The 20,297-nt window shown below is 61.6% G+C and overlaps 2 protein-coding genes and 1 long non-coding RNA gene across 3 annotated transcripts in view; 2 read left to right on the plus strand and 1 right to left on the minus strand.

Moving 5' to 3' along the window:
* TNIP1 (TNFAIP3 interacting protein 1) overlaps positions 1–9,646 on the plus strand; it is a gene marked incomplete at its 3' end in the record, with an annotated part of 19,325 nt that extends 9,679 nt beyond the window's left edge. The window contains exons 3-16 of the mRNA XM_025200968.1: positions 565–690; positions 1,429–1,517; positions 1,908–1,976; positions 5,118–5,309; positions 5,761–5,855; positions 5,956–6,043; positions 6,491–6,580; positions 6,703–6,768; positions 7,290–7,421; positions 7,817–7,945; positions 8,294–8,422; positions 8,650–8,775; positions 9,270–9,350; positions 9,620–9,646. Of these exons, the coding sequence (XP_025056753.1) occupies positions 565–690; positions 1,429–1,517; positions 1,908–1,976; positions 5,118–5,309; positions 5,761–5,855; positions 5,956–6,043; positions 6,491–6,580; positions 6,703–6,768; positions 7,290–7,421; positions 7,817–7,945; positions 8,294–8,422; positions 8,650–8,775; positions 9,270–9,350; positions 9,620–9,646 (1,439 nt within the window). The remainder of the gene's footprint in view (positions 1–564; positions 691–1,428; positions 1,518–1,907; positions 1,977–5,117; positions 5,310–5,760; positions 5,856–5,955; positions 6,044–6,490; positions 6,581–6,702; positions 6,769–7,289; positions 7,422–7,816; positions 7,946–8,293; positions 8,423–8,649; positions 8,776–9,269; positions 9,351–9,619) is intronic.
* On the plus strand, positions 9,647–12,190 carry LOC112549854. Its single transcript, XR_003093416.1, has 4 exons — positions 9,647–9,773; positions 10,927–11,020; positions 11,177–12,130; positions 12,176–12,190. It is a non-coding gene; the product is annotated as an uncharacterized LOC112549854 (long non-coding RNA).
* Positions 12,191–12,567: 377 nt separating this feature from the next.
* Positions 12,568–16,740, minus strand: GPX3 (glutathione peroxidase 3). Its single transcript, XM_006021147.3, has 5 exons — positions 16,530–16,740; positions 14,659–14,812; positions 14,070–14,187; positions 13,832–13,931; positions 12,568–13,746 (listed from the first exon to the last, which is right to left on the minus strand). Exons 1-5 carry the CDS (start codon positions 16,614–16,616, stop codon positions 13,540–13,542), a joined length of 666 nt encoding a protein of 221 aa, XP_006021209.2. The 5' UTR covers positions 16,617–16,740; the 3' UTR covers positions 12,568–13,539.
* Between the last annotated feature and the right edge of the window lie 3,557 nt (positions 16,741–20,297).

Here is a 20,297-nt window from a genome sequence, read left to right on the forward strand (position 1 = left end):
TGCCGCTCCTGGATCTCTCTCCCAGGGCAGACCTTGCATTTGCCGGAGCTGCAGAGCGGTCCAGGAGCTGTCCTGAATATTACGGGGTGATTGCTAGGCAGAAGCAGGGCTGGAAAATGGGAAGTGTCTTACAGCGCAGCTCCTCTGGGATCGTCCCGTGACCCTCACGGGGACCAGGCCCATCTTGCTTCTAAAGGGGGCTCGGCAACCGATCGAAACACCCCATCCCAGAGCAGTGGGGTGGCTTTCCCCGGCTTGTTCTGCTCCCTGGGACCTTTGTGGAGGCATCGCTGGCTCCCCCAGACGCTCACTGCCACTCGGGACCAAAAGCCGTGATGCGCTGCTGTCTAATGCAGGGAGCCCAGCTGGTAGCACACATGCCACCAGTGGCACAGTCTTCTTGCCTCTGCGGGAGGATCACATAAAGCTCTGGTTGCCTGGATTTGCCCAGGGAGGTTTCTCCCACCCCTGCCCCATGGTGAAATCCAGGCCAGCGGGGAACCTGGGACTGGTGGGCACGTGCTGCCCAGGTATGTGAGCCCCTCTGGTCACTGTGCTTCCCAGGAGAGCTGCTGGAAGAGTCCCACGTGGAGGCCTCCAAGCTGCGGCAGAAAGTGGAGGACCTGGTGAAGGACAACAAGATGCTGCAGCCGTCGCCTTTCCTCTCGGACGAGCTGCTGGAAGTAACAGGTAGGGGCACTGGGGGCACCTGGGTGGGGGGTATCTGGGAAGATGCTCCCTTTAATGAGCAGCCAGGCCAGGTCAGGAAGCCCCTTCCCCTCCCGGCACACTCCACTGGGCATCCAAAAGCCTGTAGCAATGAGCCAGGACCTGCCTGCCTGAGGCTTCCAGGTGCTTGTCCAGCCCAGGGGCTGTCCTGGCCTTGGCAGGCCTGGGAGGAAGGTCTCTGTGACTTTTTCCCATGGGTGAGAGTTGCAGTTGTCTGCTCACAAGCCTGGGCAGACCCAAGAGGCCACAGTGGGTCTTGAGGGCTGCAGTAGGGGGAAACACCATCTTTCCCTGCTGCCCGTGATTAGGGCAGGCCCTGAGGATGAAACACCCACCGCCTGCTTTTGTAAGGGGAGACTGGCCACTGGTCTAAATGCAACCAGGAGCTGTGATAAGGAGCAAGAAAGCCTCTGAAGCACGAGAGCCTGAGTGGGAGAGCCTGGTGCTACGAGACTGGTTATTGGGCTCCCCTTTAGTTTGCCCCCTAATAAGCTCAGAGCTAGTACCAGCTAAATCCAATGTGTTGCCTCTGAGACAGAGCCAAACCCACTGTCTCCAGCCTGCACAAAGCCAGAGCTGCTGTCTGGGCTGCATCACCCCAGCTAGGTCCCGGTCACCGGCACCGTCCAGGATCCCCATGCTCCCGCTGGGGTAGGGACAGGTCCCATGTCAAGGCTGTGATGCTCCCTCTCTTCACAGGCAGGGACCCAGACAGCAACATGACCTCGACGGATCCAAGCAGGGGCGAGAAGGAGCAGGATGCAGAGACTCGGCCGACTCCGCTAAGTGTAAGTGTGGCCGAAGGAGAGACCTGGGGCATGCCTGTGTAGCATGTGGGCCGGGCATGGTTGGTAAGCCCCTGTCCTCTGACCTGATACTGGGGTGAGGGCAGCCTTTGGGGTGGACCTACCCAGCGCGGTGGCTTCTCCAGTCCACCATCGATCGCCTCCCAGTTCTCTGACCCCTGGAGACGCAGGGCTTGGTCTGCTTATAAGGGAAGCCCCTCTTGCCTGGGAGTCCCCCATAGCTGGACCCTATCCCCAAGCCCATCCTCCTCCCAGATCTGCAAACAGCAGTGGGATCCATCCAGGGGCTGGAGGGACCTCTCCCATCCACGCTGCCACCAGGCGATGGGCTCCACTCCCTGCCTGGAGCCTGACCCCTGCCTGCCTCCACAGGGCTCGTCCTCTGAGTTCGAGATCGTAACCGCTGAGGACAAGAGGTTTTCCCACGAGAGCAGGAAGTCGGTGAGTGTCCCCTCCCCAGCGCGACTCGGGGAAGCTTTTGGGGGCTGCACCTGCTCCATACAGCAAGCAGGGCTGGCGTCCCGCAGACCGAATCCCAGGGGTGGGTGAGGCTTGTGCCCCAACGACGACTGCATGAGTTCTCCTGGCACCAACGGGCTGTGCTCCCTAATGGCTGGCGATGGATGGGGTTGTGGGGTGCTGAGGGGCAAGTGCTGCACCCAGGTGGGTGAGGCAAGTGGAGCTGTCCTCTGTGTGCTCCCCGGCTGGGAACATGCCCCTTCATCCCCCACCCCATGGTTTGCCTGCGGGGCCAGTGGCCAGGGACAAATCAGGAAGCTCAGGAGGGGGGGAAAAGCCTGTTTTTGCTTGCCTGTGCAAATAGTCATGCACCCACGGGCCTGGGCATCCTTCCAGCCAGGTCATATGGCACTGGGGACAAGTGCTATAAAGTCCTGCATGAGGCAAAGTGCTGGAGCACTTAACTCTTTCGGCTTGTCGCTGACTGCTGCGTTCTCCCACCCACCCCCCTCCTTGACCAGCTCCTGCAGGGCTTCTGCACCCCTCCAGCCATGCATAGACCCCTGCGATTTGGCCCTATAACGCCCCCCCCACGCGTGACTCAGTTTGGCCAGCAGGCTCTGCTCAGTGGTTGCATTCAGCTTGTAAGGGGCCCAGGAGATGGAGCCCGATCCGGAGGAGAGGCAGTGTTGCGGGGGAGAGCAGCATTTCCCACCCCACTGGCCTCAGGGAATGGGGAGGAGGACAGAGCATGCTGCAAGCCCTGGGCAGGGAATCGGGGCCTTGCCAGCCCGTGGGAATTCATCCCAGGGCACGTGGCACTGCGCAGCAGCTGGGCCTGGGAGCTCAGGTTATGGGCTGCATGTGGAGGCTGTGTTAAACCCCATTCATAGTGGTTCGGCCTCCACGAGGGCATCGAGAGCCCTGAGCTCGGCCGATCCAAACCTTCAGGGAGCTGCCGAACCCGATGCAGCACTCGGCTCAGTGTCCCACCCAGCCTTGCGGGTTGGGATCACTGGGAGCACTGGGCCTGTTCTGCTTCCAGCTCAGCAACTCTGGCCAGGACCAGGACAGGCTGTGGTGCCTTCACCATCCAAGTCAGGTGGGGGCTCTGCAGTCACTGCCGGGCTCAGTCCCATTGCAGGCTTGGCGATGACGATCACGCTTCTGGGGACCGTGTGCTCTGCTGCGCCGGTGGCTTTGGTGACTCAACAGTGAGAGATGCGAGGGCTGGACACGTGCTTTTGCAAGGCTGGGATTTCCTTCAGGCACCGGGGACAGAATGAGTCGGCCCAGTCCTAGGGAGTGGTGCCAGGCCCCTGGCAGGTGGCACAGTGGGACCTGCTCCCATCCCTCTACCCTCGGAGCTATCCACCCTGGGGAGAGATGTGGCCGTGCCAGCCCGGTGGCGCTTGCAGGCCAGCGCCTCTGCCCCGCTGTTTGTTGCGTCTCCCAGGAGATGTGCACTCACGTAGGACAAGTCTGTTCAGTTCTGGGGACGCCGGTGCTGTCAGCATGTGCGTAAGCCAGGGGTGTGCAGGGGTGAGGCCAGTGGGTGTGCCGCAGCCCGGGGATTCATTAGCCATGATTAAATACAGCCCAGTTGGATGAACGCCAGAGCAGGAGAGTGCAAGCAAGCAAGGGAGAAGCCTTTAGCTGCGGCTGGCGATGCGGTGGAGGGCTGCACACCAGCTGGCTTGGATACTGGAGAGGCAGAGAAGGGCATTGCTCTGGCTGCGGTGAGACGGTTCCCACGCAGACAGAGCCGGCAGCTCCCGGTGAGAGGAGGGAGCAGGGAGGCACTGCCCATCGGTGAATGAAGCAGCCTTGGGGAACCGGGCTGTGACAAATACCAGCATTGCATGGTAGGGCTGCATGGAAAGGGGGCACCGGCATATGGGATGCTTTGGGGTGCCCACTGCGTGCTTTCTGGGGGGTCTGCCTTTGTGTTGAGACCAGCGTGGGCAAGCCCAGATCTCCTTGACAGCTTGTAGAAAGAGGTTTGTCACCGTCGGAGCAGCGAGGCGCTGGAGCAGCCTTCTAGTAGGAGCAGCAGGGGCAAAAATGGACAGGCGTGATAGGCAGGTGAATGGGGGTACGTGACCAGGCTGCGGGGCCTGTATCACAGGGCCGTGTTCCCAGGCATGTTCTGGGAGCTCGGGGGTCTGCATCGCTGTGGTCAGAAGATGTACGTGACCCTCGGGTGCATTGAGCGAGTGAAAGGGGCTCTGGTGCTTCTGCTTGGCAATGGCATGATGTTGTGGGGCCTGTGATCCCAGAGGGAGCTGGAGCAGCAGGGATGAAGAAGACCTGGAAAAGCAGGTCCTGGAGTGAGAGATGCCAAGAGGTCCCTCTGCTTAGGACGTGAAGGGCTGACTTGATCTCGGGGAAGGGGGTTGGCAATGGGCTCTTCTGGCTAGCAGACCCAGCAGCTGGGCACTAAAGCTGGGCTGATACAGACTGGAGAGGAGGAGCAAGTTCCTAGCAAGGACAGCAATTAACCATTGAAGCCTTCATCTTCAGGGTGTGTGCTTTGATCAAACATGAGCTAGTGGCAGTAGCCCCCTGAGTTCATTGCAGTAGCCCCCTGCATAACCCAGTGCCTGGGGCTATTGCATCCTGTCTGGGGCAAGCAGCCAGGAGATGCCAATTGCCGGCAGAGCCCAGCGGTAGAGAGGAGGCTACCTTGTCTCTAGGAGCAGCAGGGAAAAGCGAGATGAAAAAGCAGTCTGTTGAGCCATGCTGTGGGTATCTGGGGGTCTGAGTTGGGCATGGGACAGATGCTGGGCACAACAGGCCCAGCATCGGTCCTCCAGGCTTCTGGGCCCTGTGAAAGGCATGGGCTGCCCAGCACGGGTCCCGCTTTGACGTGCCCTGTAAACAAGGGCTCACCTGGCCAGGTGTGATGGGGCCAGCTCCAGGCTGGGAAAGCACCCAGAAAGCCCAGGATGGGCAGATGCTGCCGAGTTGCCCAGGAAGAGTGAGTGGCATGTGGTAGCTGGGGTCCTGCCCTGGAGAGATGCACTTGCAAACACATTCATGGGCACACAGGCACCTAGCTGCTTTGGGCATGCAATGCACCTGGGCCCACCCCCTCGCCATTGACCGCGTTCTGCCTCCTAGGACACTGAGAAGCCGCAGCACGAGGACGCCAACCTGATGCTCCACCTGCAGCGGCTGGAGAGCACCCTGAGTGTCTTCGCCGAGGAGGCCGACAGGAACCAGGTGCTGGCCCACCTGGGGCGCATGGCACTGGAGTTCAACCGCCTGGCCTCCAAGGTGCACCGCAACGAGCAGCGGACCTCTGTCCTGCAGGTGCGGGGTGCTCCAGCCTTCCTCCTGGCTTTCCCCGCTACCCTGCTAGCCTCTCTTTGGTGTTTCTTGCCCCCCATGCTCCTCCCCACCTGGCCCGTCGGTCTCCTAGCTGCTTCCTTCCAGCGTCCCCTTTCCCCGTTGTTCTGCTCACAGGGAGGAGGGTGTTGCCTGCGAAAGCTCCCACCTGTCTGAGCCGCTCGGTCTCCAAAGTGCCACCCTCTCCTGCCTCTTGGCCAAAGCCATTGCAGTCCATAGGAATCCCATACCTTTGCCTGGTACCTTCCCTAGCAGCAAGGGCCAGCCCAGCACCAGGCAGGGGTGAAGCACCGACCTCCCCCATCTGCCTGTCCTGGTTTCAGGATGCCTATGGCGTCTCAGGGCAGGCCGTGTCCCCAGCTGCCCTCCCTCGAGAAACAGTGGGAAATTAAAGTCTTGGGCATTTCCCCGGCAGACACTGTGTGAGCAGCTGCGTAACGAGAACGAGGACCTGAGGGCCAAGCTGGAGAAGGACCTAGAGCAGAGAAACCAGGTTACGGAGAAGCTCCGGTGAGTGGCACAGGGGAGCAGGGATGCGAGGTGGGGTCCCTGACTGTCTCTTATCCACATGCTGGTTTCCCTGCCCTGTGTAAATGCCTTTCCCACACAGGTGTGAGAACCAGGAGCTGCGGAAGATGGTGCTGCTGAGGAAGGAGGGTGCCAAAGGGGACGGCGTGGAGCTCTGCAGCCCGCAGCAGGTAGGATCTTGCTGGGATGCAGCATCGTCCCAGGATAGAGCCCAGCCTGAGGGCTGACCCCCTTCCTTCCAGCAGCAGACCCCAGGGAGACCTGTGCAAGACTCATCTCCCACCCTAATGCCCAGTGCACAGAGCCAGCCCAGGTCCCTCTGCCTCTCCACAGACCTGCAACAGCTGGGGCTAAGGGGGAGGTTACATGGGGACAAGCCAGTGGCTTCAGCCTGGCTCAGGAATTGATTTCTGCCCTGGAGGTAGGCAGGTATCAGCTTGAGGCTGCCTGATCCTCCCCACACCATAGGGGAGGCAGCATGATCCCCAGGAGCACTGGGTTGGTGCGGAGAGACTAATGGCAGATGTAGGACCCCCTTCGCCCCCATATGGGATGTATGTGGCCTCCCCCTCTGTATGCTGGAGGCCCTGAAGGGTGCGGCATCTGCTCCATTGCAGAGCGGGGCTGCGGCGGAGAAGGCATCGGGCAAAGACACGAGCGAAGCCAGCGAGAAGAAGGTGAAGATCCTGGAGCACCAGCGCAATGAGGTGAGGGGCAGGGCTGGGCAGGGCGGAGGCTGCAGGCAGGATCGGGACCAGACCTGGGCCCACACAGCCAGCGAGGGGAGGGGGACCTGGCTGGGGCTCACTTTGCATCTCTCCCCTGCCAGCTTCTGGAGGTGAATAAGCAGTGGGACCAGCACTTCCGGGCTATGAAGCAGCAGTATGAGCAAAAGGTAACTTGGGGCGCACTGGGTGTGATAGCATGACCGCTGAGTGTGCTGTGGCCCTAGGCGATGGAAAGGTCCTTGCGCTATGGGCACGATGGAAAGGCCTCAGAGAGCACTGTGTGCTTGCATGTGTGCATGTATGTCTGTGTGTGCATGCATGTCTGTTTGTGTGTGCACATATCTGTGTGTGTGTGCGCGTGCATGCATCAGTGTGTGTGTGTGTGTGTGTGTGTGTGTGTGCGCGCGCGCGCGTGTGCATGCATATGCAAGAAGCCATCATGACTGCAGTTCTGGTGCCTCCAGTCCACGCTTTCCGGCCTCCCTTGCTCTGGGCCCTGTCCTCCAGTCCAGATGGCTGGAGTGGACTCATTGCAGGGGGCATGGGGCCCTTCTCTTTCTCCTGCCGCCCCATGGGCGAGGGTGGGAAGTGAAGGGAGCACAGGAGGGGGGCTCTGCCCAGCCCAGGCAGCACCGGGCATTTGGCCTCCCATCCAGTGCTGAGCGCAGCTGTCCGTGCCCCTCCACAGATCACGGACCTGCGCCACAAGCTGGCGGATGCCCAGAAGGCGCTGGGTGAGCAGGAGGTGGAGCGGGAGCAGAAGCAGCGGGACTTCGACCGCAAGCTGCTGCTGGCCAAGTCCCGCATCGAGGTGGAGGAGGTAAGTCTGGCAGGGGCTGTTGATGGCCCCCCCCTCCCTGGGGGAGCTTTGGGACTCGAGCCCCGGCTTCCCATAGTGGCCCTGGCTCACCTCTCTTGGACCACCGAACTCCCCGCAGCCAGGTCAAGGTCAAGGGGAGTGACAGGGCTGGGCTGCGTGTAGTCCTGAGTTCACACCAGCCCTTCCAGCTTCTCATCTCGAGCAGGCTCTCTGTGGGCACTGGCTTCTCCTGCCTTCATGGCTGTGGTCCCTCAGCACCCTCGCCACGATGGCTGACGGGGTGGCACAGAGCAGACACAGCCCATCCTCTCAGATTCGCTGGCCATGCTGGCATGGGGAGAGAGTCGGATGCACCTCTTGTGCCCTTCCCGACTCTCCTGCCCCTTCCCTTCCAGGCGGAGAAGGAGCGGCTGTCGGCCGAGGCGAAGGAGCTGAAGCAGAGGACGCGGTTCCTGCAGGAGCAGCTGGCGCCAGTCACCAAGCAGCGGGAGTACCAGGAGAAGGAGATCCAGAGGCTGAACAAGGTGGGGCTCCTGCCCGGTACACCCCGGACACTTGGGTTTTGTGTTGCTCTCCTCCAGCCTCGTGCCCGCAGCCCACATTGTCCGTATCTCGGTGTCAGGCAATTGAGACCTTGCAGTACCAGCCATGCAGCCTGGCCAGCCCTGTGCCACACCAGCCAAAGCTTTGCACAGAAACCCACCCCTCTGCAAGCTGCTGCCACCCCAGGGACCCGGCTGTAGTGGGTGCACTCGTCCACCTCACCACGCACTGGGTGAAGTCTGTGCCAGGGCCCCTCTCAAGGAGTCTCCCCCTCCCCACTGCCATTCATGGTGGGTATGGCACTCACGGCTCTGCTCCTGTCCCCTCAGGCCCTGGAGGAAGCTCTGAGCAGCCAGGCGACTGCCCCAGCTGCCTCAGCCTTCGTGAGCACTGCGGAGCCTGGCGGGGGCATGCACCGGCACGAGCTGCTGACCCAGAATGAGCTTCTGAAGCAGCAGGTATTTGGGGGGCCCCCTCCTCATGTCTGCACCCTTGGGAGATCCCCACAGTGTCAGGGCAACACCAGCAGGACACAGAAAGGGGGTCGTGCCCTCATAGCAGGGGAGGCTGTCCAGGCTTTGAGGCGGGGGGCAATCCGGGGCTACATTAGCACAGAGGGTACCTGCTTTCCTCCCCTCTGGGCTTGCTGTGGCACCCACAGCCTCCCTTTACTCCTCTCTGCCAGGTGAAGGTCTTCGAGGAGGACTTCCAGCGGGAGCGGAGCGACCGGGAGAGGATGAATGAGGAGAAGGAGGAGCTGAAGCAGCAACTGGAGAAGCTCCAGAAGCAGCTGACGGTGTCCAGCCACCAGGTGAGGAAGGCGCCCTTCACCCCCCACGGGCTTGCACCCCTGCCCTTCATCCCAGGCACCATTTCCACCAGGCTCTGGCATCAGCAGGGCAAGGGCTCAGGCCCCACAGGGGATGACTGCCACAATACTCTTGCCCCTGTTGCACCCCAGAGCCAGCTGCCCCTATGCTGAGTGGGACAGGTAGCCTGGGGGCAGCTTGTCCTGTTACCTGTGGGGTTGGCTGAGCTTGGGGGGGCATCTCTGTCACCCCAGGGGGTGCAGGGGGGGCACCAGGCAGCAGCACAGCTGGCCCGAGGGGACTCCCTGCCTGGAATTTGAAGCTCCCAGCTTCATCCTTCAGCTGCCGGTGTGGCCAGGACCCCTGCAGACAGGCCTGTCCTCTGCCCCTGATGTAGGGGACAGCTGCTCCACATACCTGGGGAGGGCACAGCTCCCTGGCCCAGAGGGGCTGCAAGTGCCGGCTCGGTTCTGAGCCCTTCTGCTCCATCCCTCAGCTGCGGCTCTGCAAGGATGACTGCCAGAGGGAGAAGGAGGAGAAGGAGAAGCTGAAGAAGGTGCTGAAGCAACACAAGCAGGTACAGGGCAGCAGCAGGGTCCGGCTCCCCCCTCCTGGGCTGGATCAGGGAGCATGAAGGAGGACCTTAGAGGCATCTCTTTTCCCCCCCTGTTGTCTGCAGTCTTAGCTGCACCCCAGAGGCACTGGGCAGAGGGGTGGGGATGTCTGTGCCCAGATGCCCAGGGGATGGGCATGATGCCCAGGGGATGGGCATGTGGGGAAGAGAGGGGTCTGCATAGTGGTGACGTCTTAGCTCAGCTCTTGATGGTGCCCATCTGCTTCTGGCAGCTGTCTGGGGAGAGGCTGGCCCCCCAGCCGCCAGTTCCAGTACAGCCCGCCGGTGCCTCACCCCCTGTTCCACGGCTACGAGGACTGGCAGCAGATCCGGTACCCGCCACCCGCCCAGCACAGCCCCATCCAGAACTTCCGCCACTTCCCTCCTGTAAGTTGGACCTCGGTGCTGGGCTGTCCCCTCCCGCCTGCCACCCTAGCCTCCCCAGTACCTCCTCCTCCTCCGGCGTAGCTGTCTGGTTGCATTATGCCTCAAGCTTTCATGTCTTCCCCCCTCTTCCTGTAGGGGCTGGGCAGTGCTATTGTTCCCATTGTACAGAGGGGGAAAACTGAGGGGGCTAAGTGATCTGACCAAGGTCACACGAGGCATCAGTTTCATAGTTTCATAGTTGGTCGGGTCAGAAGGGACCTAAGCAGATCATCAAGTCCAACCCCCTGCCATGGCAAGAAAGGATGCTGGAGTCAAATGACCCTGGCAAGGTGTCTATCTAGCCTCCTTCTGAAGACCCCCAGGGTAGGAGCCAGCACCACTTCTCTTGGAAGTTGGTTCCAGATCCTAGCCACCCTGACTGTGAAGTAGTGCTTCCTGATATCTACTCTCAGTCAACTTATGGCCATTGTTCCTTGTTACTCCTAGTAGTGCTCAGGGGAACAGGGACTCTCCCATAGCCTGCTGGTCCCCCTTGGCCAGTTTATAGATGGTCACCAGGTCCCCTGTCAGCCTTCTCTTGTGAAGGCTGAGCAGGTTCAGGTCCCGTAGCCTCTCCTCGTGTCCCCATCCCTCCTGAAGTGCGGCGCCCCGAACTGGACGCAGTACTCCAACTGCGGCCTGACCAGTGCTGCATAGAGGGGGAGGATCACCTCCTGGGACCTGCTCGAGATGCACCTGTGGGTGCACGACAAGGTGTGGTTGGCCTTCCTGACCGCGTCCCCACACTGTCAGCCCATGTTCATTTTGGCATCAATAATGACTCCAGGATCCTTTTCTGCCTCTGCGCTGACGAGAAGGGCACTCCCCAGCCTGTAGGTCTGCTGCTGGTTCTTCCTCCCCAAATGCAGCACCTTGCACTTGTCAGCGTTGAACCACATCCTGTTCTCATCCGCCCACCCCTGTAACCTGTCCAGATCCAATTGCAGCCTGTCCCTCCCTTCGAGCGTGCCCACTTCCCCCCACATCTTAGTGTCATGCTGCATCCAGGCTCCTGCTAGGCTCCATCCGCCTCCCCGCCCTGCAGCCGCTCCTTTCAGACATGGCCTGTGCCCTCAGTCATGCTGTCTGTGTGTTCCCCGCTCTCCTGTTTCAGCCAGAATATGCCTGGCGTCTGCCCCCCTGCACAGTGTCCCGAATCCAGAACCCCCCGGCAGTGGATGGGGTGAAACCATCAGCTAAGGATGCAGGTACAGAGACCCCCAGGGAGCAGGGGGGAGGGCTGCTTATTGCTCAGGAGCTGAAGACGGGGCATGAAGATGCCAGGAGTAGCCCCTAACGGGGATACCAAGCATGTGGTGCGCAGCCGAGCACTTGTGCAATGTCGGCCTGTCTTTATCTTCCAGAACCTGCAGGCCCGGGGGCACCCAAATCCCCCAGGCCGGTATAGCTGCCGGCTGACAGCAGAGGAGCTGCGGTGAGCCATGTGTGTGCCTGTGTATATACAGACCCCTCCTGCTGCTCACCCCCTCGCGTCTGCTCCGGTGCATCCCGCACACTCAGCTCGACATGTCCCGGAGGAGCTCCGGGTGGAGGCAGCACCGTGCCGTGCCCCCAGGCTGCGAGGAGCAGCTGGTGCCTGGCATGCTGTGCCAAGGGGGGAGGCAGGCAGGGCTGAATGCCACGCTTTTGTCCCCAGCCCTGCAGCCCTGGGGGTTCACCTCCAGCCCTCATAGCTCGCTGCTGGGAGCCTCCATGTTGCAGGAGCCTGTGTCCCTTGGGTGACTGCAGCATAACGCGGTCCCTGGCCTTTCACGTGTGTGGCTGTGGGCAGAGCCGCTGTCCCGCGGTGATGGACAGCGATGACACTACCCTGGTAGTGATGGACAGCGCTCATTAGGAGTGAGCCTGGACAAGCCCAGAGCGGGCCGGGCGCTGGCTGTAGGTGAGGCGTCTTTGCCTCTTGGGAGAGGCAAAGCGGGAGCCCAGCTGCCCCCGTGTTGGTTCTTTGGGGTGTCTCCCACCTCCCTTCCCCTGAAACATGCTCGCCTTTTAACCTGCCCCAAATCTGACAGAGTCTCCTGGCCTGCCTCTAGCCCTGCCAGGGTGCTCTGCCCTGCAGCCGGCCCTTGGCACAGGTCTGTTTTGTACAAACCTGTCACCGTGCGTGTGCATTTCTTGGACGTGTCCCCTCCCCTAATAAAGTTGAGAGACTTTCTACCTGCTCCGCTTGGGTTTGCTGCGTCTCCCGGGGTCTCCTCCAGCTGGGGCAATGCAGGACACTGGGCTCATGTCCTACCACATAGGGGTTGCTTTCCTCCTCTGTTAACCCATGCTGGGGTGGCTTGTATGCCATGCTGGTGTCAGATTGCCCCCTCCTCAGCCACACCGGGGGACATGGTCAGCTCTCAGATTGCACCCTCCTCAGCCACACCGGGGGACATGGTCAGAAAGGACGGGGGGTTGCAATGGACAATAAGCTGAGCAGGAACCAGCAGTGTGCCCTTGTTGCCAAGAAGGGTAACAGCATCCTGGGCTGCATCGGTAGGAGCATTGCCAGCAGATGGAGAGCAGTGGTTCTTCCCCTCTATTCGGCACTGGGGAGGCCACATCTGGAGCCCTGCAGGGCTTTGGCAGTGCCACTGGACGGGCTGCCCAATGCTGGTCCAACACGTCACAGCTGGGCCGAGGGCTGGTGTCCAAGCCTGACCCATCCCAGGCAGAGGAAGGGGCCAGATCCCAGATTCAGCCCATCCCCCTTACATCCCCAACCTTCCCGTACAAATCAGGCCCTGGGTGTGTTTGCAGAGTCTTTATTGTGCATGTCTACAGCTGCGGGTCTAGGCGAGGGCGGGGGCCAGGCTCCCGGAGAAGAGGGGAGACGCGCATCTCTGCAGGGACCGCAGCACAGCTTGAATGCACTAGAAGAGCTGTGCTGCACCCGGCAGCTCGGGGCAGGCCCGCCCTGTGGGGGCTTTGGGCCTGCCCTTCATGGTGATGCGGCCTCCAGGCTCCCAGAGCCCGGCCTGGCTCTCACTCACAGGTGAGAGGACACTAAGCTGGCACAGGCAGAGACCCCGCATCCTAGCAAGCCGAGGTGGGCAGGAGGAGAGTCCAGCGGGCACGTCCTAAGGCTAAAGGGGGCTTCACTGCAGGGGTGGGGTGGGATGGGCCGATGCACCTTATCCAAGAAGCCCTGAAGCACGGTCCTGTCCCCCCACTGAGGACACAGCCACCAGCTGACAGCAACAGCCAGCTCCATCATTGAGGCTGGCAGAGTAGATGGGGAAAGGGGAGTCATCCTTTTGGGGGGGTCCTAGCAAATAAATAGTGACACAGGGCATAGTGGAGGGGATCTCAAGATGGGAACAAGTCCCTGGGTATGCACCCATAATGCAGAGGGGACAAGGGATGAACGGGGTGGCTGGAGAGGGCAGCGGTGGGGGGCACGGGGCTGGTGGCTGCAGCAGGGTGGGGGACAAGATGCCGCCTCAAGTGAGCACCTGCAATGAATATGGAGTCGTGGGAAGCACAGGGCTGTTCTGAACTGGTCGTGGGAGCTGTAGCCCGGGCCGGTCCACACCGAGCAGCGTGACAGGCTGGGCTGTGTCGACAGGTGCCCTGCCAGCCCCTTCCCTGGCACAGAAAGCATCTGAAAAAGGATATTCCTGGGGGCTCCAGGTGCCGAGGAGCACAGCCTGGGGGGATTCGGCTCTGGATAAAGCACGGCGGCCTACCCCGCCCCGTCTCTCAAGTGCCCGCAGGCTTCCTAGAGCGGGTGCTGGGCTTTCATGTACTCCACGATGTCGTTCTTCACCGTGGCGATGTTGGCGCGGTGGTACCACCGCATCACCGGCACCCCGTCCGGCCCCACCAGGAACTTCTCGAAGTTCCACTTGATGTCGTGGATCTTCAGCGGCTCCCAGAAAAGCTTCTTGGGGTCCCCAAAGTTTTCCACCACGGGAGGGCAGGAGTTCTGCAAGGGGAAGGAGGGACAGGCGTCACCACCGTGCCCCCCCCGGTCTTGCCCGCTCGAACGTGAGAGGAGGGCGTGCACGGACCTTGAGGAAGGTGTAGACCTTCTGTTCCTTCTCCCCATTCACGTCACCCTTCTGGAAGAGCTGGAAATTGGGGGCGAAGCCTCCCCCCGGGCGGACGTATCTGGAAAAGTGGAAGGGGAGAAGTGGGTGGCGAGCCCCCTTCCACCCTCTTCCAACGCAGGTGGGAGCTGGGCCCATGTAGGACCCCGTCCTTGGCAGCCCCCACCCCGGACCGGGCTCTCCCGGCTCTGGTACTCACTTCAGGGCAGGAAGGATCTCGGCGTTCTGGCCGGGTTCTTGTTTCCCAAACTGGTTGGAGGGGAAGCCCAGGATGACGAGTCCATAGGGCCCCAGTTCGCTTTGTAGTGCATTCAGTTCTGCATGCAAGCAGATCCCCCCGACCCCATCCCCACTGTGGGTTAGTCATGTCGACGGACCCAGGGTGGGGCTGGACCCCGACCTGGCTGGGATCTGCCATTCCCGGTGGCACCTGGTCTCTCCCCATGGGGTCAGCTTTGCTCAGCTGCCTGCAGCTCCATTGCTCTCTCCCAGCCTCTCCTGTGAGGTTTGCCTAGCCCTGGCTATTCCCATAGGCTTTGGGCTCAAGCCCTGCTTTGTGCATCCCATCCCCATTGCAGCAGTAGGGACTCACCCGGGCTTCCTCCACCTCTGGCTGCCACTGCCTGACCCTCCCGTGAGGGAGACGAGCCCCTAGGACTTATGCCGGACACAGCCACTGTGCACCCGACCTCAGGGACACTTCCCCACCCTTGCCCTCTCGTCTGGAAATGGACCGTGCCCGGGATGCTGTGCCAAGGGGCGGCTGGGAGAGGGCGGGGGGCTCTTACCAACGTACTGCATGGTGAGCCCTCAGTACGTGGCCACGTTGACGAAGAGGATCATCTTCCCCGCGTACTTCTTGAAGGGGACGTACTCTTCCCCGTCGATGGTGAGGGCCCCGTAGTCATAGACTGTGCCACCCACATTGCTGTAGCAGTTCACCTGGAAGACAGCCGGGCAGGCCACATGGGCGGGTGCTCAGGGCTGGGGACACAGCATCTGCCCGCACCCCAGCGAGGTGCCCCCAGGGAGGTTTGGGGGTGCCCCCACCAAGGGGTCTTCCTGCCTGGACTCTCTCTAGTCCCGTGCAGCCGCAGCTGGGCTCTCGGGTGTGGGGGAGCTCGCTGCATGGGCATAGATCCCACCATGCACCCACCCACCTCCCCACCAGTGCTCCCAGCTCCCCACCTGGCTGGGAGAAGGCCGATGGCACCCAGACCTGGGCAGGAAACAGCCGGGTGAGTAAACGGAGGCAAACCCATTGCATGATCTTGTTGGGCCAGGAGAAGGGCAGCCCTTGTCAGGGGCCTGGGCTGTGGCGAGCGAGCCTGCGTCGTCAGGCTGACGGCAGCCACTCGTGATGGAGTGCCCGTCTCCTAGGAACGGGCCGTTACTAGGATCTCGTCGTCAGGGCTGAGGGTGCGATGCAGCCGGGAGCACGGAGCCATGCCGGGGCTTCTGGGTGAGTCGGTGCTACCCCTCTGGCCCCCGGTGCCAAGCTGGCTGGCTGGGGCTGCTAGCAGAGCTGCTCCATCCAGCCTCTTGGGCAGGCATGTGCCAAGACTTGGCTGCGTCTGCCCCAGCTCGGAGGAACCCCAGGCTCCCTGCACCCCGGGGTGCTGCGTGGGGAGGGAGCTGCCCTGGGGTGGAGCTGGGACAATGAGACTCTGCGGGTCCAAAGCCAGAGCCCCAGGAGGTGCGGGCTGCTCCCCTTCCCTTCAGCGAAGGGTCGCTTGACCCTAGCAATGACACCCAAACCCAAGAGCTGAGGATGCAACTATGTGCCAGGGCACCTGCAGCATCCCCCCCAGCCCTCACTCCCTAGGAAAGGCTGGTGCAAAGGGGCCAGGAGGGCAGCAGCCACACATCTGTGGCTTTTGCCCCCCAGCCGGTCATCTCCAGGGTCATGCTAGATCCATGCGTCACACGAGCCCCCGTGCGGGCTCTATTTTGGGAGCTGCTATCAGGCAGGCACACGAGGCTGTGCCAGGCTCTCCAGGGGAGCCGTCTTGCTGCCACGTCGGTCTTCCCTGCAATGCCGACGGTCCTGATGATGCCTCCCCCTATGTGGCACTGCTCCCCACGGGGCAGAGGGGCAGGCAGACGCCAAGTGCCCAGGGCACTCCAGGATCCCGCCTCTCCGGGCACCTTGCCCAGCACCTGCTGCCCTGCACATCCCTGCCCAGAGCAGAGCGTGCCCACGGCTGCGAGCGCACCGTGCTGGCTCCATGCTGTACCCATCAGCAAGCCGTCCCCGCGACGTGCCTCAGGGCCATGTCTCCCAGCCGAGACAGTGATGTTGCCCCATCCTGCAGAGTCCCTCTGCGGCTGTCCGTGAGCCCGGGGTTCGGGGTGGCCGGGAGGGCATGGGGGGGAAGCAGGAGGCAGCCCAGGGAAGGAACAGGGTCCTGCCACTTCCTCACCCCGCAAATCACATCCCTCCCCATGCACATCAGCAGGTGGGGGCCACGGGACCTGCCCCCCCTGCAGGCTGGGGGTCCCGGTCCCATGCCACAACCCCACTCCCTGCATCCTCTCACCCCCTTCGTGCATGCCTGAGCTCGGGAGCACGGGACCCCAGGCCTCTGCGGCCAGCATCGGAGACCCCCCAGCAGGCAGCAGCACCCCAAGGCATGCTGCAACCCACCCTGCCCCTTACCTTGTCTTTCTCCTGCCCCCAGTTCGGCTGAATCAGGCCAGCCAAAACCAAGGGGAAGATCCAGGAGGCGTGCAGCTGGCCCCCCATAGCTGCAGCAGGGCAGGGGTACAAGCCCCTCTCCCTGCCCGCGGAGGAGCTGGGTGGCTGGGGTTATCCCTCGCTGTCCTTTCCACCACGGGCTCTGCCACCTTCCAGCTCGACAGGGAGAAATAAAGGGCTGTGGCTGAACCGTGCCAGCCAATCAGGGGCAGGCAAAGACTCCCACAACCCATTAACCATATGGGCCCTGGGCTCGGGCACCGCTCCCCAGCCCAAGGGGCACGTGCATTGCAGGGGGGTGACAGGGAGGAGGATGGACCCAGAGAGGAGCTCTAAGGGCAGGGCTTGGACCTGGCTCAAGGCTCCTGGCGCGCCAGCATGCAGCTGCCAAGAGCCGGAGGGCAAAGCCCTGGGGGGGAACGGGGGCCGGAGGGCAGAGGACACAGAGTACGTGCCTGGACTTTATGCAACAGGAGATTAGGAGCTGCACAATAGGGAAAGTCATAGCTCTTATCCTGGAGCAGGCAGCCAGCCCCCACCCCGGCACAGCCACCCACAGCCTGGCTCTGAGCTCCCAGATGGGGCGGAGGGAGGTGCTGGGGGAGCCTCAGCCTGTGCTAGACGTGGGCCAGCCCCAGGTCCCCAGTGCACGTGGCAGGAGGGTGGACAGGAGAGGCGAGGTGGAGGGGCAAGGAGCTGGGGGTGCTTGCAAGGGGCGCTGTCAGCAGGCGGGGGGCACGTGGACCAAGAGACAGGCTGGGGCAGTGCCAGGGGGCACAAAGGTGGCAGACGCTGTGTCCAAGTCTCAGAGCCCCCCTCCGGCAGGGTCAGACAAAGCTCCTGCATGGGCAGTGCCTGCTCTGTGCCCCCTCGGGGTCCAGCCTGGCCCAGCCAGGGGGCACAGACACCCCTTGCTTGCTGCCCTGGCCCCACACATGCCCTCCCAGGGGTTTCGGGTGTCCCCAGGAACGCTGCGGCTAGCACTGCCCTGCCTGTGGGCGCTGGCCTCGGCTCAGCTGCTGCCCTGGGTGCGGCCCACGTCCCTGTGGGACCGCAGCTGCAGATGCATCAACACCAGTTTAGACACAGCCCCCCTCGTTCCCTGCTCAATAGAGATGAGCCCAGAGTGCCCAGGTGTGGGATGCATTTGGCAGGTCCACAACCCCGGTGGGGTCCTGGGGCTGAGATACCCCTCTGGACTGGGTGTCAGCTGCAGCGAGGGGGTGTCAAGGAATGCTTTTGGGGTATTTGGGCGGGTGGAGGGAGGCAAGGTGGGTCCACCTCAGCTGCTCCCTGTCTGTGGCGTCAAGCCACGTTATTGCTAGGACTAGACAGCACGCCAGAGAGCCGGTCACGCTGGCGGTGACTCAGCCAGGACTCCTCTCTGCTCCCCATGCATCTCCTTCCCCTGACCTCGCTGTCCTGCTCAGCACCGTCCCCTTTAGCATGCATGCTGAGCCAGCTCTGATCCTTGCCCCTTGCTGCACCGAGATGCACGCCGCCCTTCCCTGCTCTGTAGTGAGGAAAGGGTTAACCTAGCCAGGGGATGCTGCAAAGTCTGGGGCCAGCTGGAGCTGATTGCAGCTCCTAGAAAGACAAAGACTGGCCCAGCTGCTCTATGGGGAGGGTTGATTGGGGGTGGTGAGGCCTTCTCCTGCCTGGGGAAGGGACTACCTGGTCCATCTGGGACCAGATAAGGCTAGGGCAGTCTTGCAAGTCAGGAAGGATTTGGTGCTGGAACATGCCGTGAGAAGCGGGGGTGGCTGGCTTCATTTCAAAGGGGCTGCAAGCTCCTCCAGAGACGCTGAGGCTCCTTGGAGCAGCTCTGCTCCCAGGCCAGGGCTGGGTTGGGCTGCTTTGGCGACAGGGATAGAAAATGAAATGCCATTCACCTGGTACATCAGTCGTGACAGATGCATTAAAGGGACCTGCATGACAGACAAACAAGTCCTATTGCTTTATTTGTCCAGAGGCAAGGATTGCTTAGGGCAATATCTTTTATCAGCTGCAGAGCCAGGTAGGACAAGCTTTTGAATGCAAGGCTTTCCTTCTCCGGTCTGGTTCCCATGAGCCAGGCACAGACTGCAGCCACCTTTACCCCCTTGAACAGCAGCTCCCAAAGTCTGGCAGCTTGAGTCCCACCGATTTAAAATTATACAGCCTTAAGTCCCACCAGCAAAGTTTTCATACACATCGGTAACAAACTATGTATTAACAGAGAAGATATCGCTGTCTCCAGATGCTGCCAGCTTAGGGGGGCAATGTTAGGAGGCTAAATCCAGAGCAAAAGGAGTGGCAGAAGCCACCGGCACTGCAGACAGTCCATGCAAAACTCCCAGGAGCTCTGTTTTCTAGCAAATCGCGTCCTACCCGTAGCAGGGTGAGCCTGGGAATAGCAGAGCTGGGTGGCTAGGTGCAGAGGTTCAAGTACCAGGGGTGGCCTGGATGGAGCAAGCGGTGGCTGTGCCCTTAGCCGCTGTGGCGGGCATGCAAGCAGGGGCTGGGAGGTGAAGGAAGGGGCTGCGGTTGACGAGGCGTGAGATGAGGGGGAGAGGAGAGGTTGGGGGCTGTAAGGCTGGCCCGAGCAGCGAGGACCAGAGTGCTCGGCTGCCTTGGGCGGGCTCCAGGTGGGTGGCTGTGCCCTGGGCTCTCCTAATGGCTGTCCCCCAGGCCCCGCGCAGCCCCCGCCGCGGCAGCTATAGCCGAGAGGAAAGGTCCCGGCTTCTTGCCAACAGCAGCGAGAGTGCTGGCGGGTCCTGGGATTTCCAGAAACTTCCAGAGGGATCAAAATATTTACCTGGCATTGGCTTCCAGTTAAATATTACTGACACTGAGGCAACTGCTGTCCCCTGGAGGGGACCGGTGGGGAGCAGTGACCTGGCTGCAGGGCCCTTTGGGGAACTTCTTGCCCAGGTCAGGGGCTGCTCGTTGGCGTAACACGAAGGTCTTGCAAGGCATGGGAATGGGGAGCAAATGGCAAAGCTGAGCCTAAAATGCCGGGCCTGGGCTGTGAATTGCTAGAGCTCAGGCTAGCACGAGGGTTGGCTGCCTGGGGGACTGCGAGGACTATGCCCAAGGGGGCAGGTGTACATGGGGGAGTCTGGGTCCCCCAGAAAGGGGACAAGGAGTGGTGGAGAGGAAGCTTTGGTCTGACCCTGCTCCGGGCGGAGTGGATGAGAAAGCTCCCATGAGCGAGGAGCTGGGTGAATGGTGGAAAGCATTGAAAGCTGCTCCCCCAAAATGTTTGCTTTCATCTAATGGACCTCTCCAGCAGCCTGCAGGGACCAAAGCAAGCTCCCCCATGGCCGCGCGGGCTCCCCTGGAAGGGACAGGAGCGCGTGTGAATGTGCTGTGCTGTGCTGTGCTGTGCTGTGAGAGGCTGAGCTCGTCCACCTTGCTCAGAAAAGACAATAGCCTCCTTCATTCAGATCCCGAAGGCCAGCGGAGGCTGTGCCGGACGTGCTGGGGGAGAGTGGGGTTAGGGTTATGCAAGCTGGGTTCTCAGAGATAGCACAGGGACTTGTTATGTGAGATCCCAGCTACAGAAAGCCAAGTGCCAGCTGCTCCCATTTCCACCTCTGATGGGGAGGTTACCACAATAGAGATACCAGAGACTCCCAGATGCAGATCCTGCCATACCAGCCTGGGATGGGTATCCTCGTGCTGGTACTTAAACAGGATAAAGGGGAGGACCTGGTAATTATAGGCCTGGCATCCATCCTGGGCAGA

Source organism: Alligator sinensis, unplaced genomic scaffold, assembly GCF_000455745.1.
Source record: "Alligator sinensis unplaced genomic scaffold, ASM45574v1 scaffold550_1, whole genome shotgun sequence".
Taxonomy (NCBI): domain Eukaryota; kingdom Metazoa; phylum Chordata; order Crocodylia; family Alligatoridae; genus Alligator; species Alligator sinensis.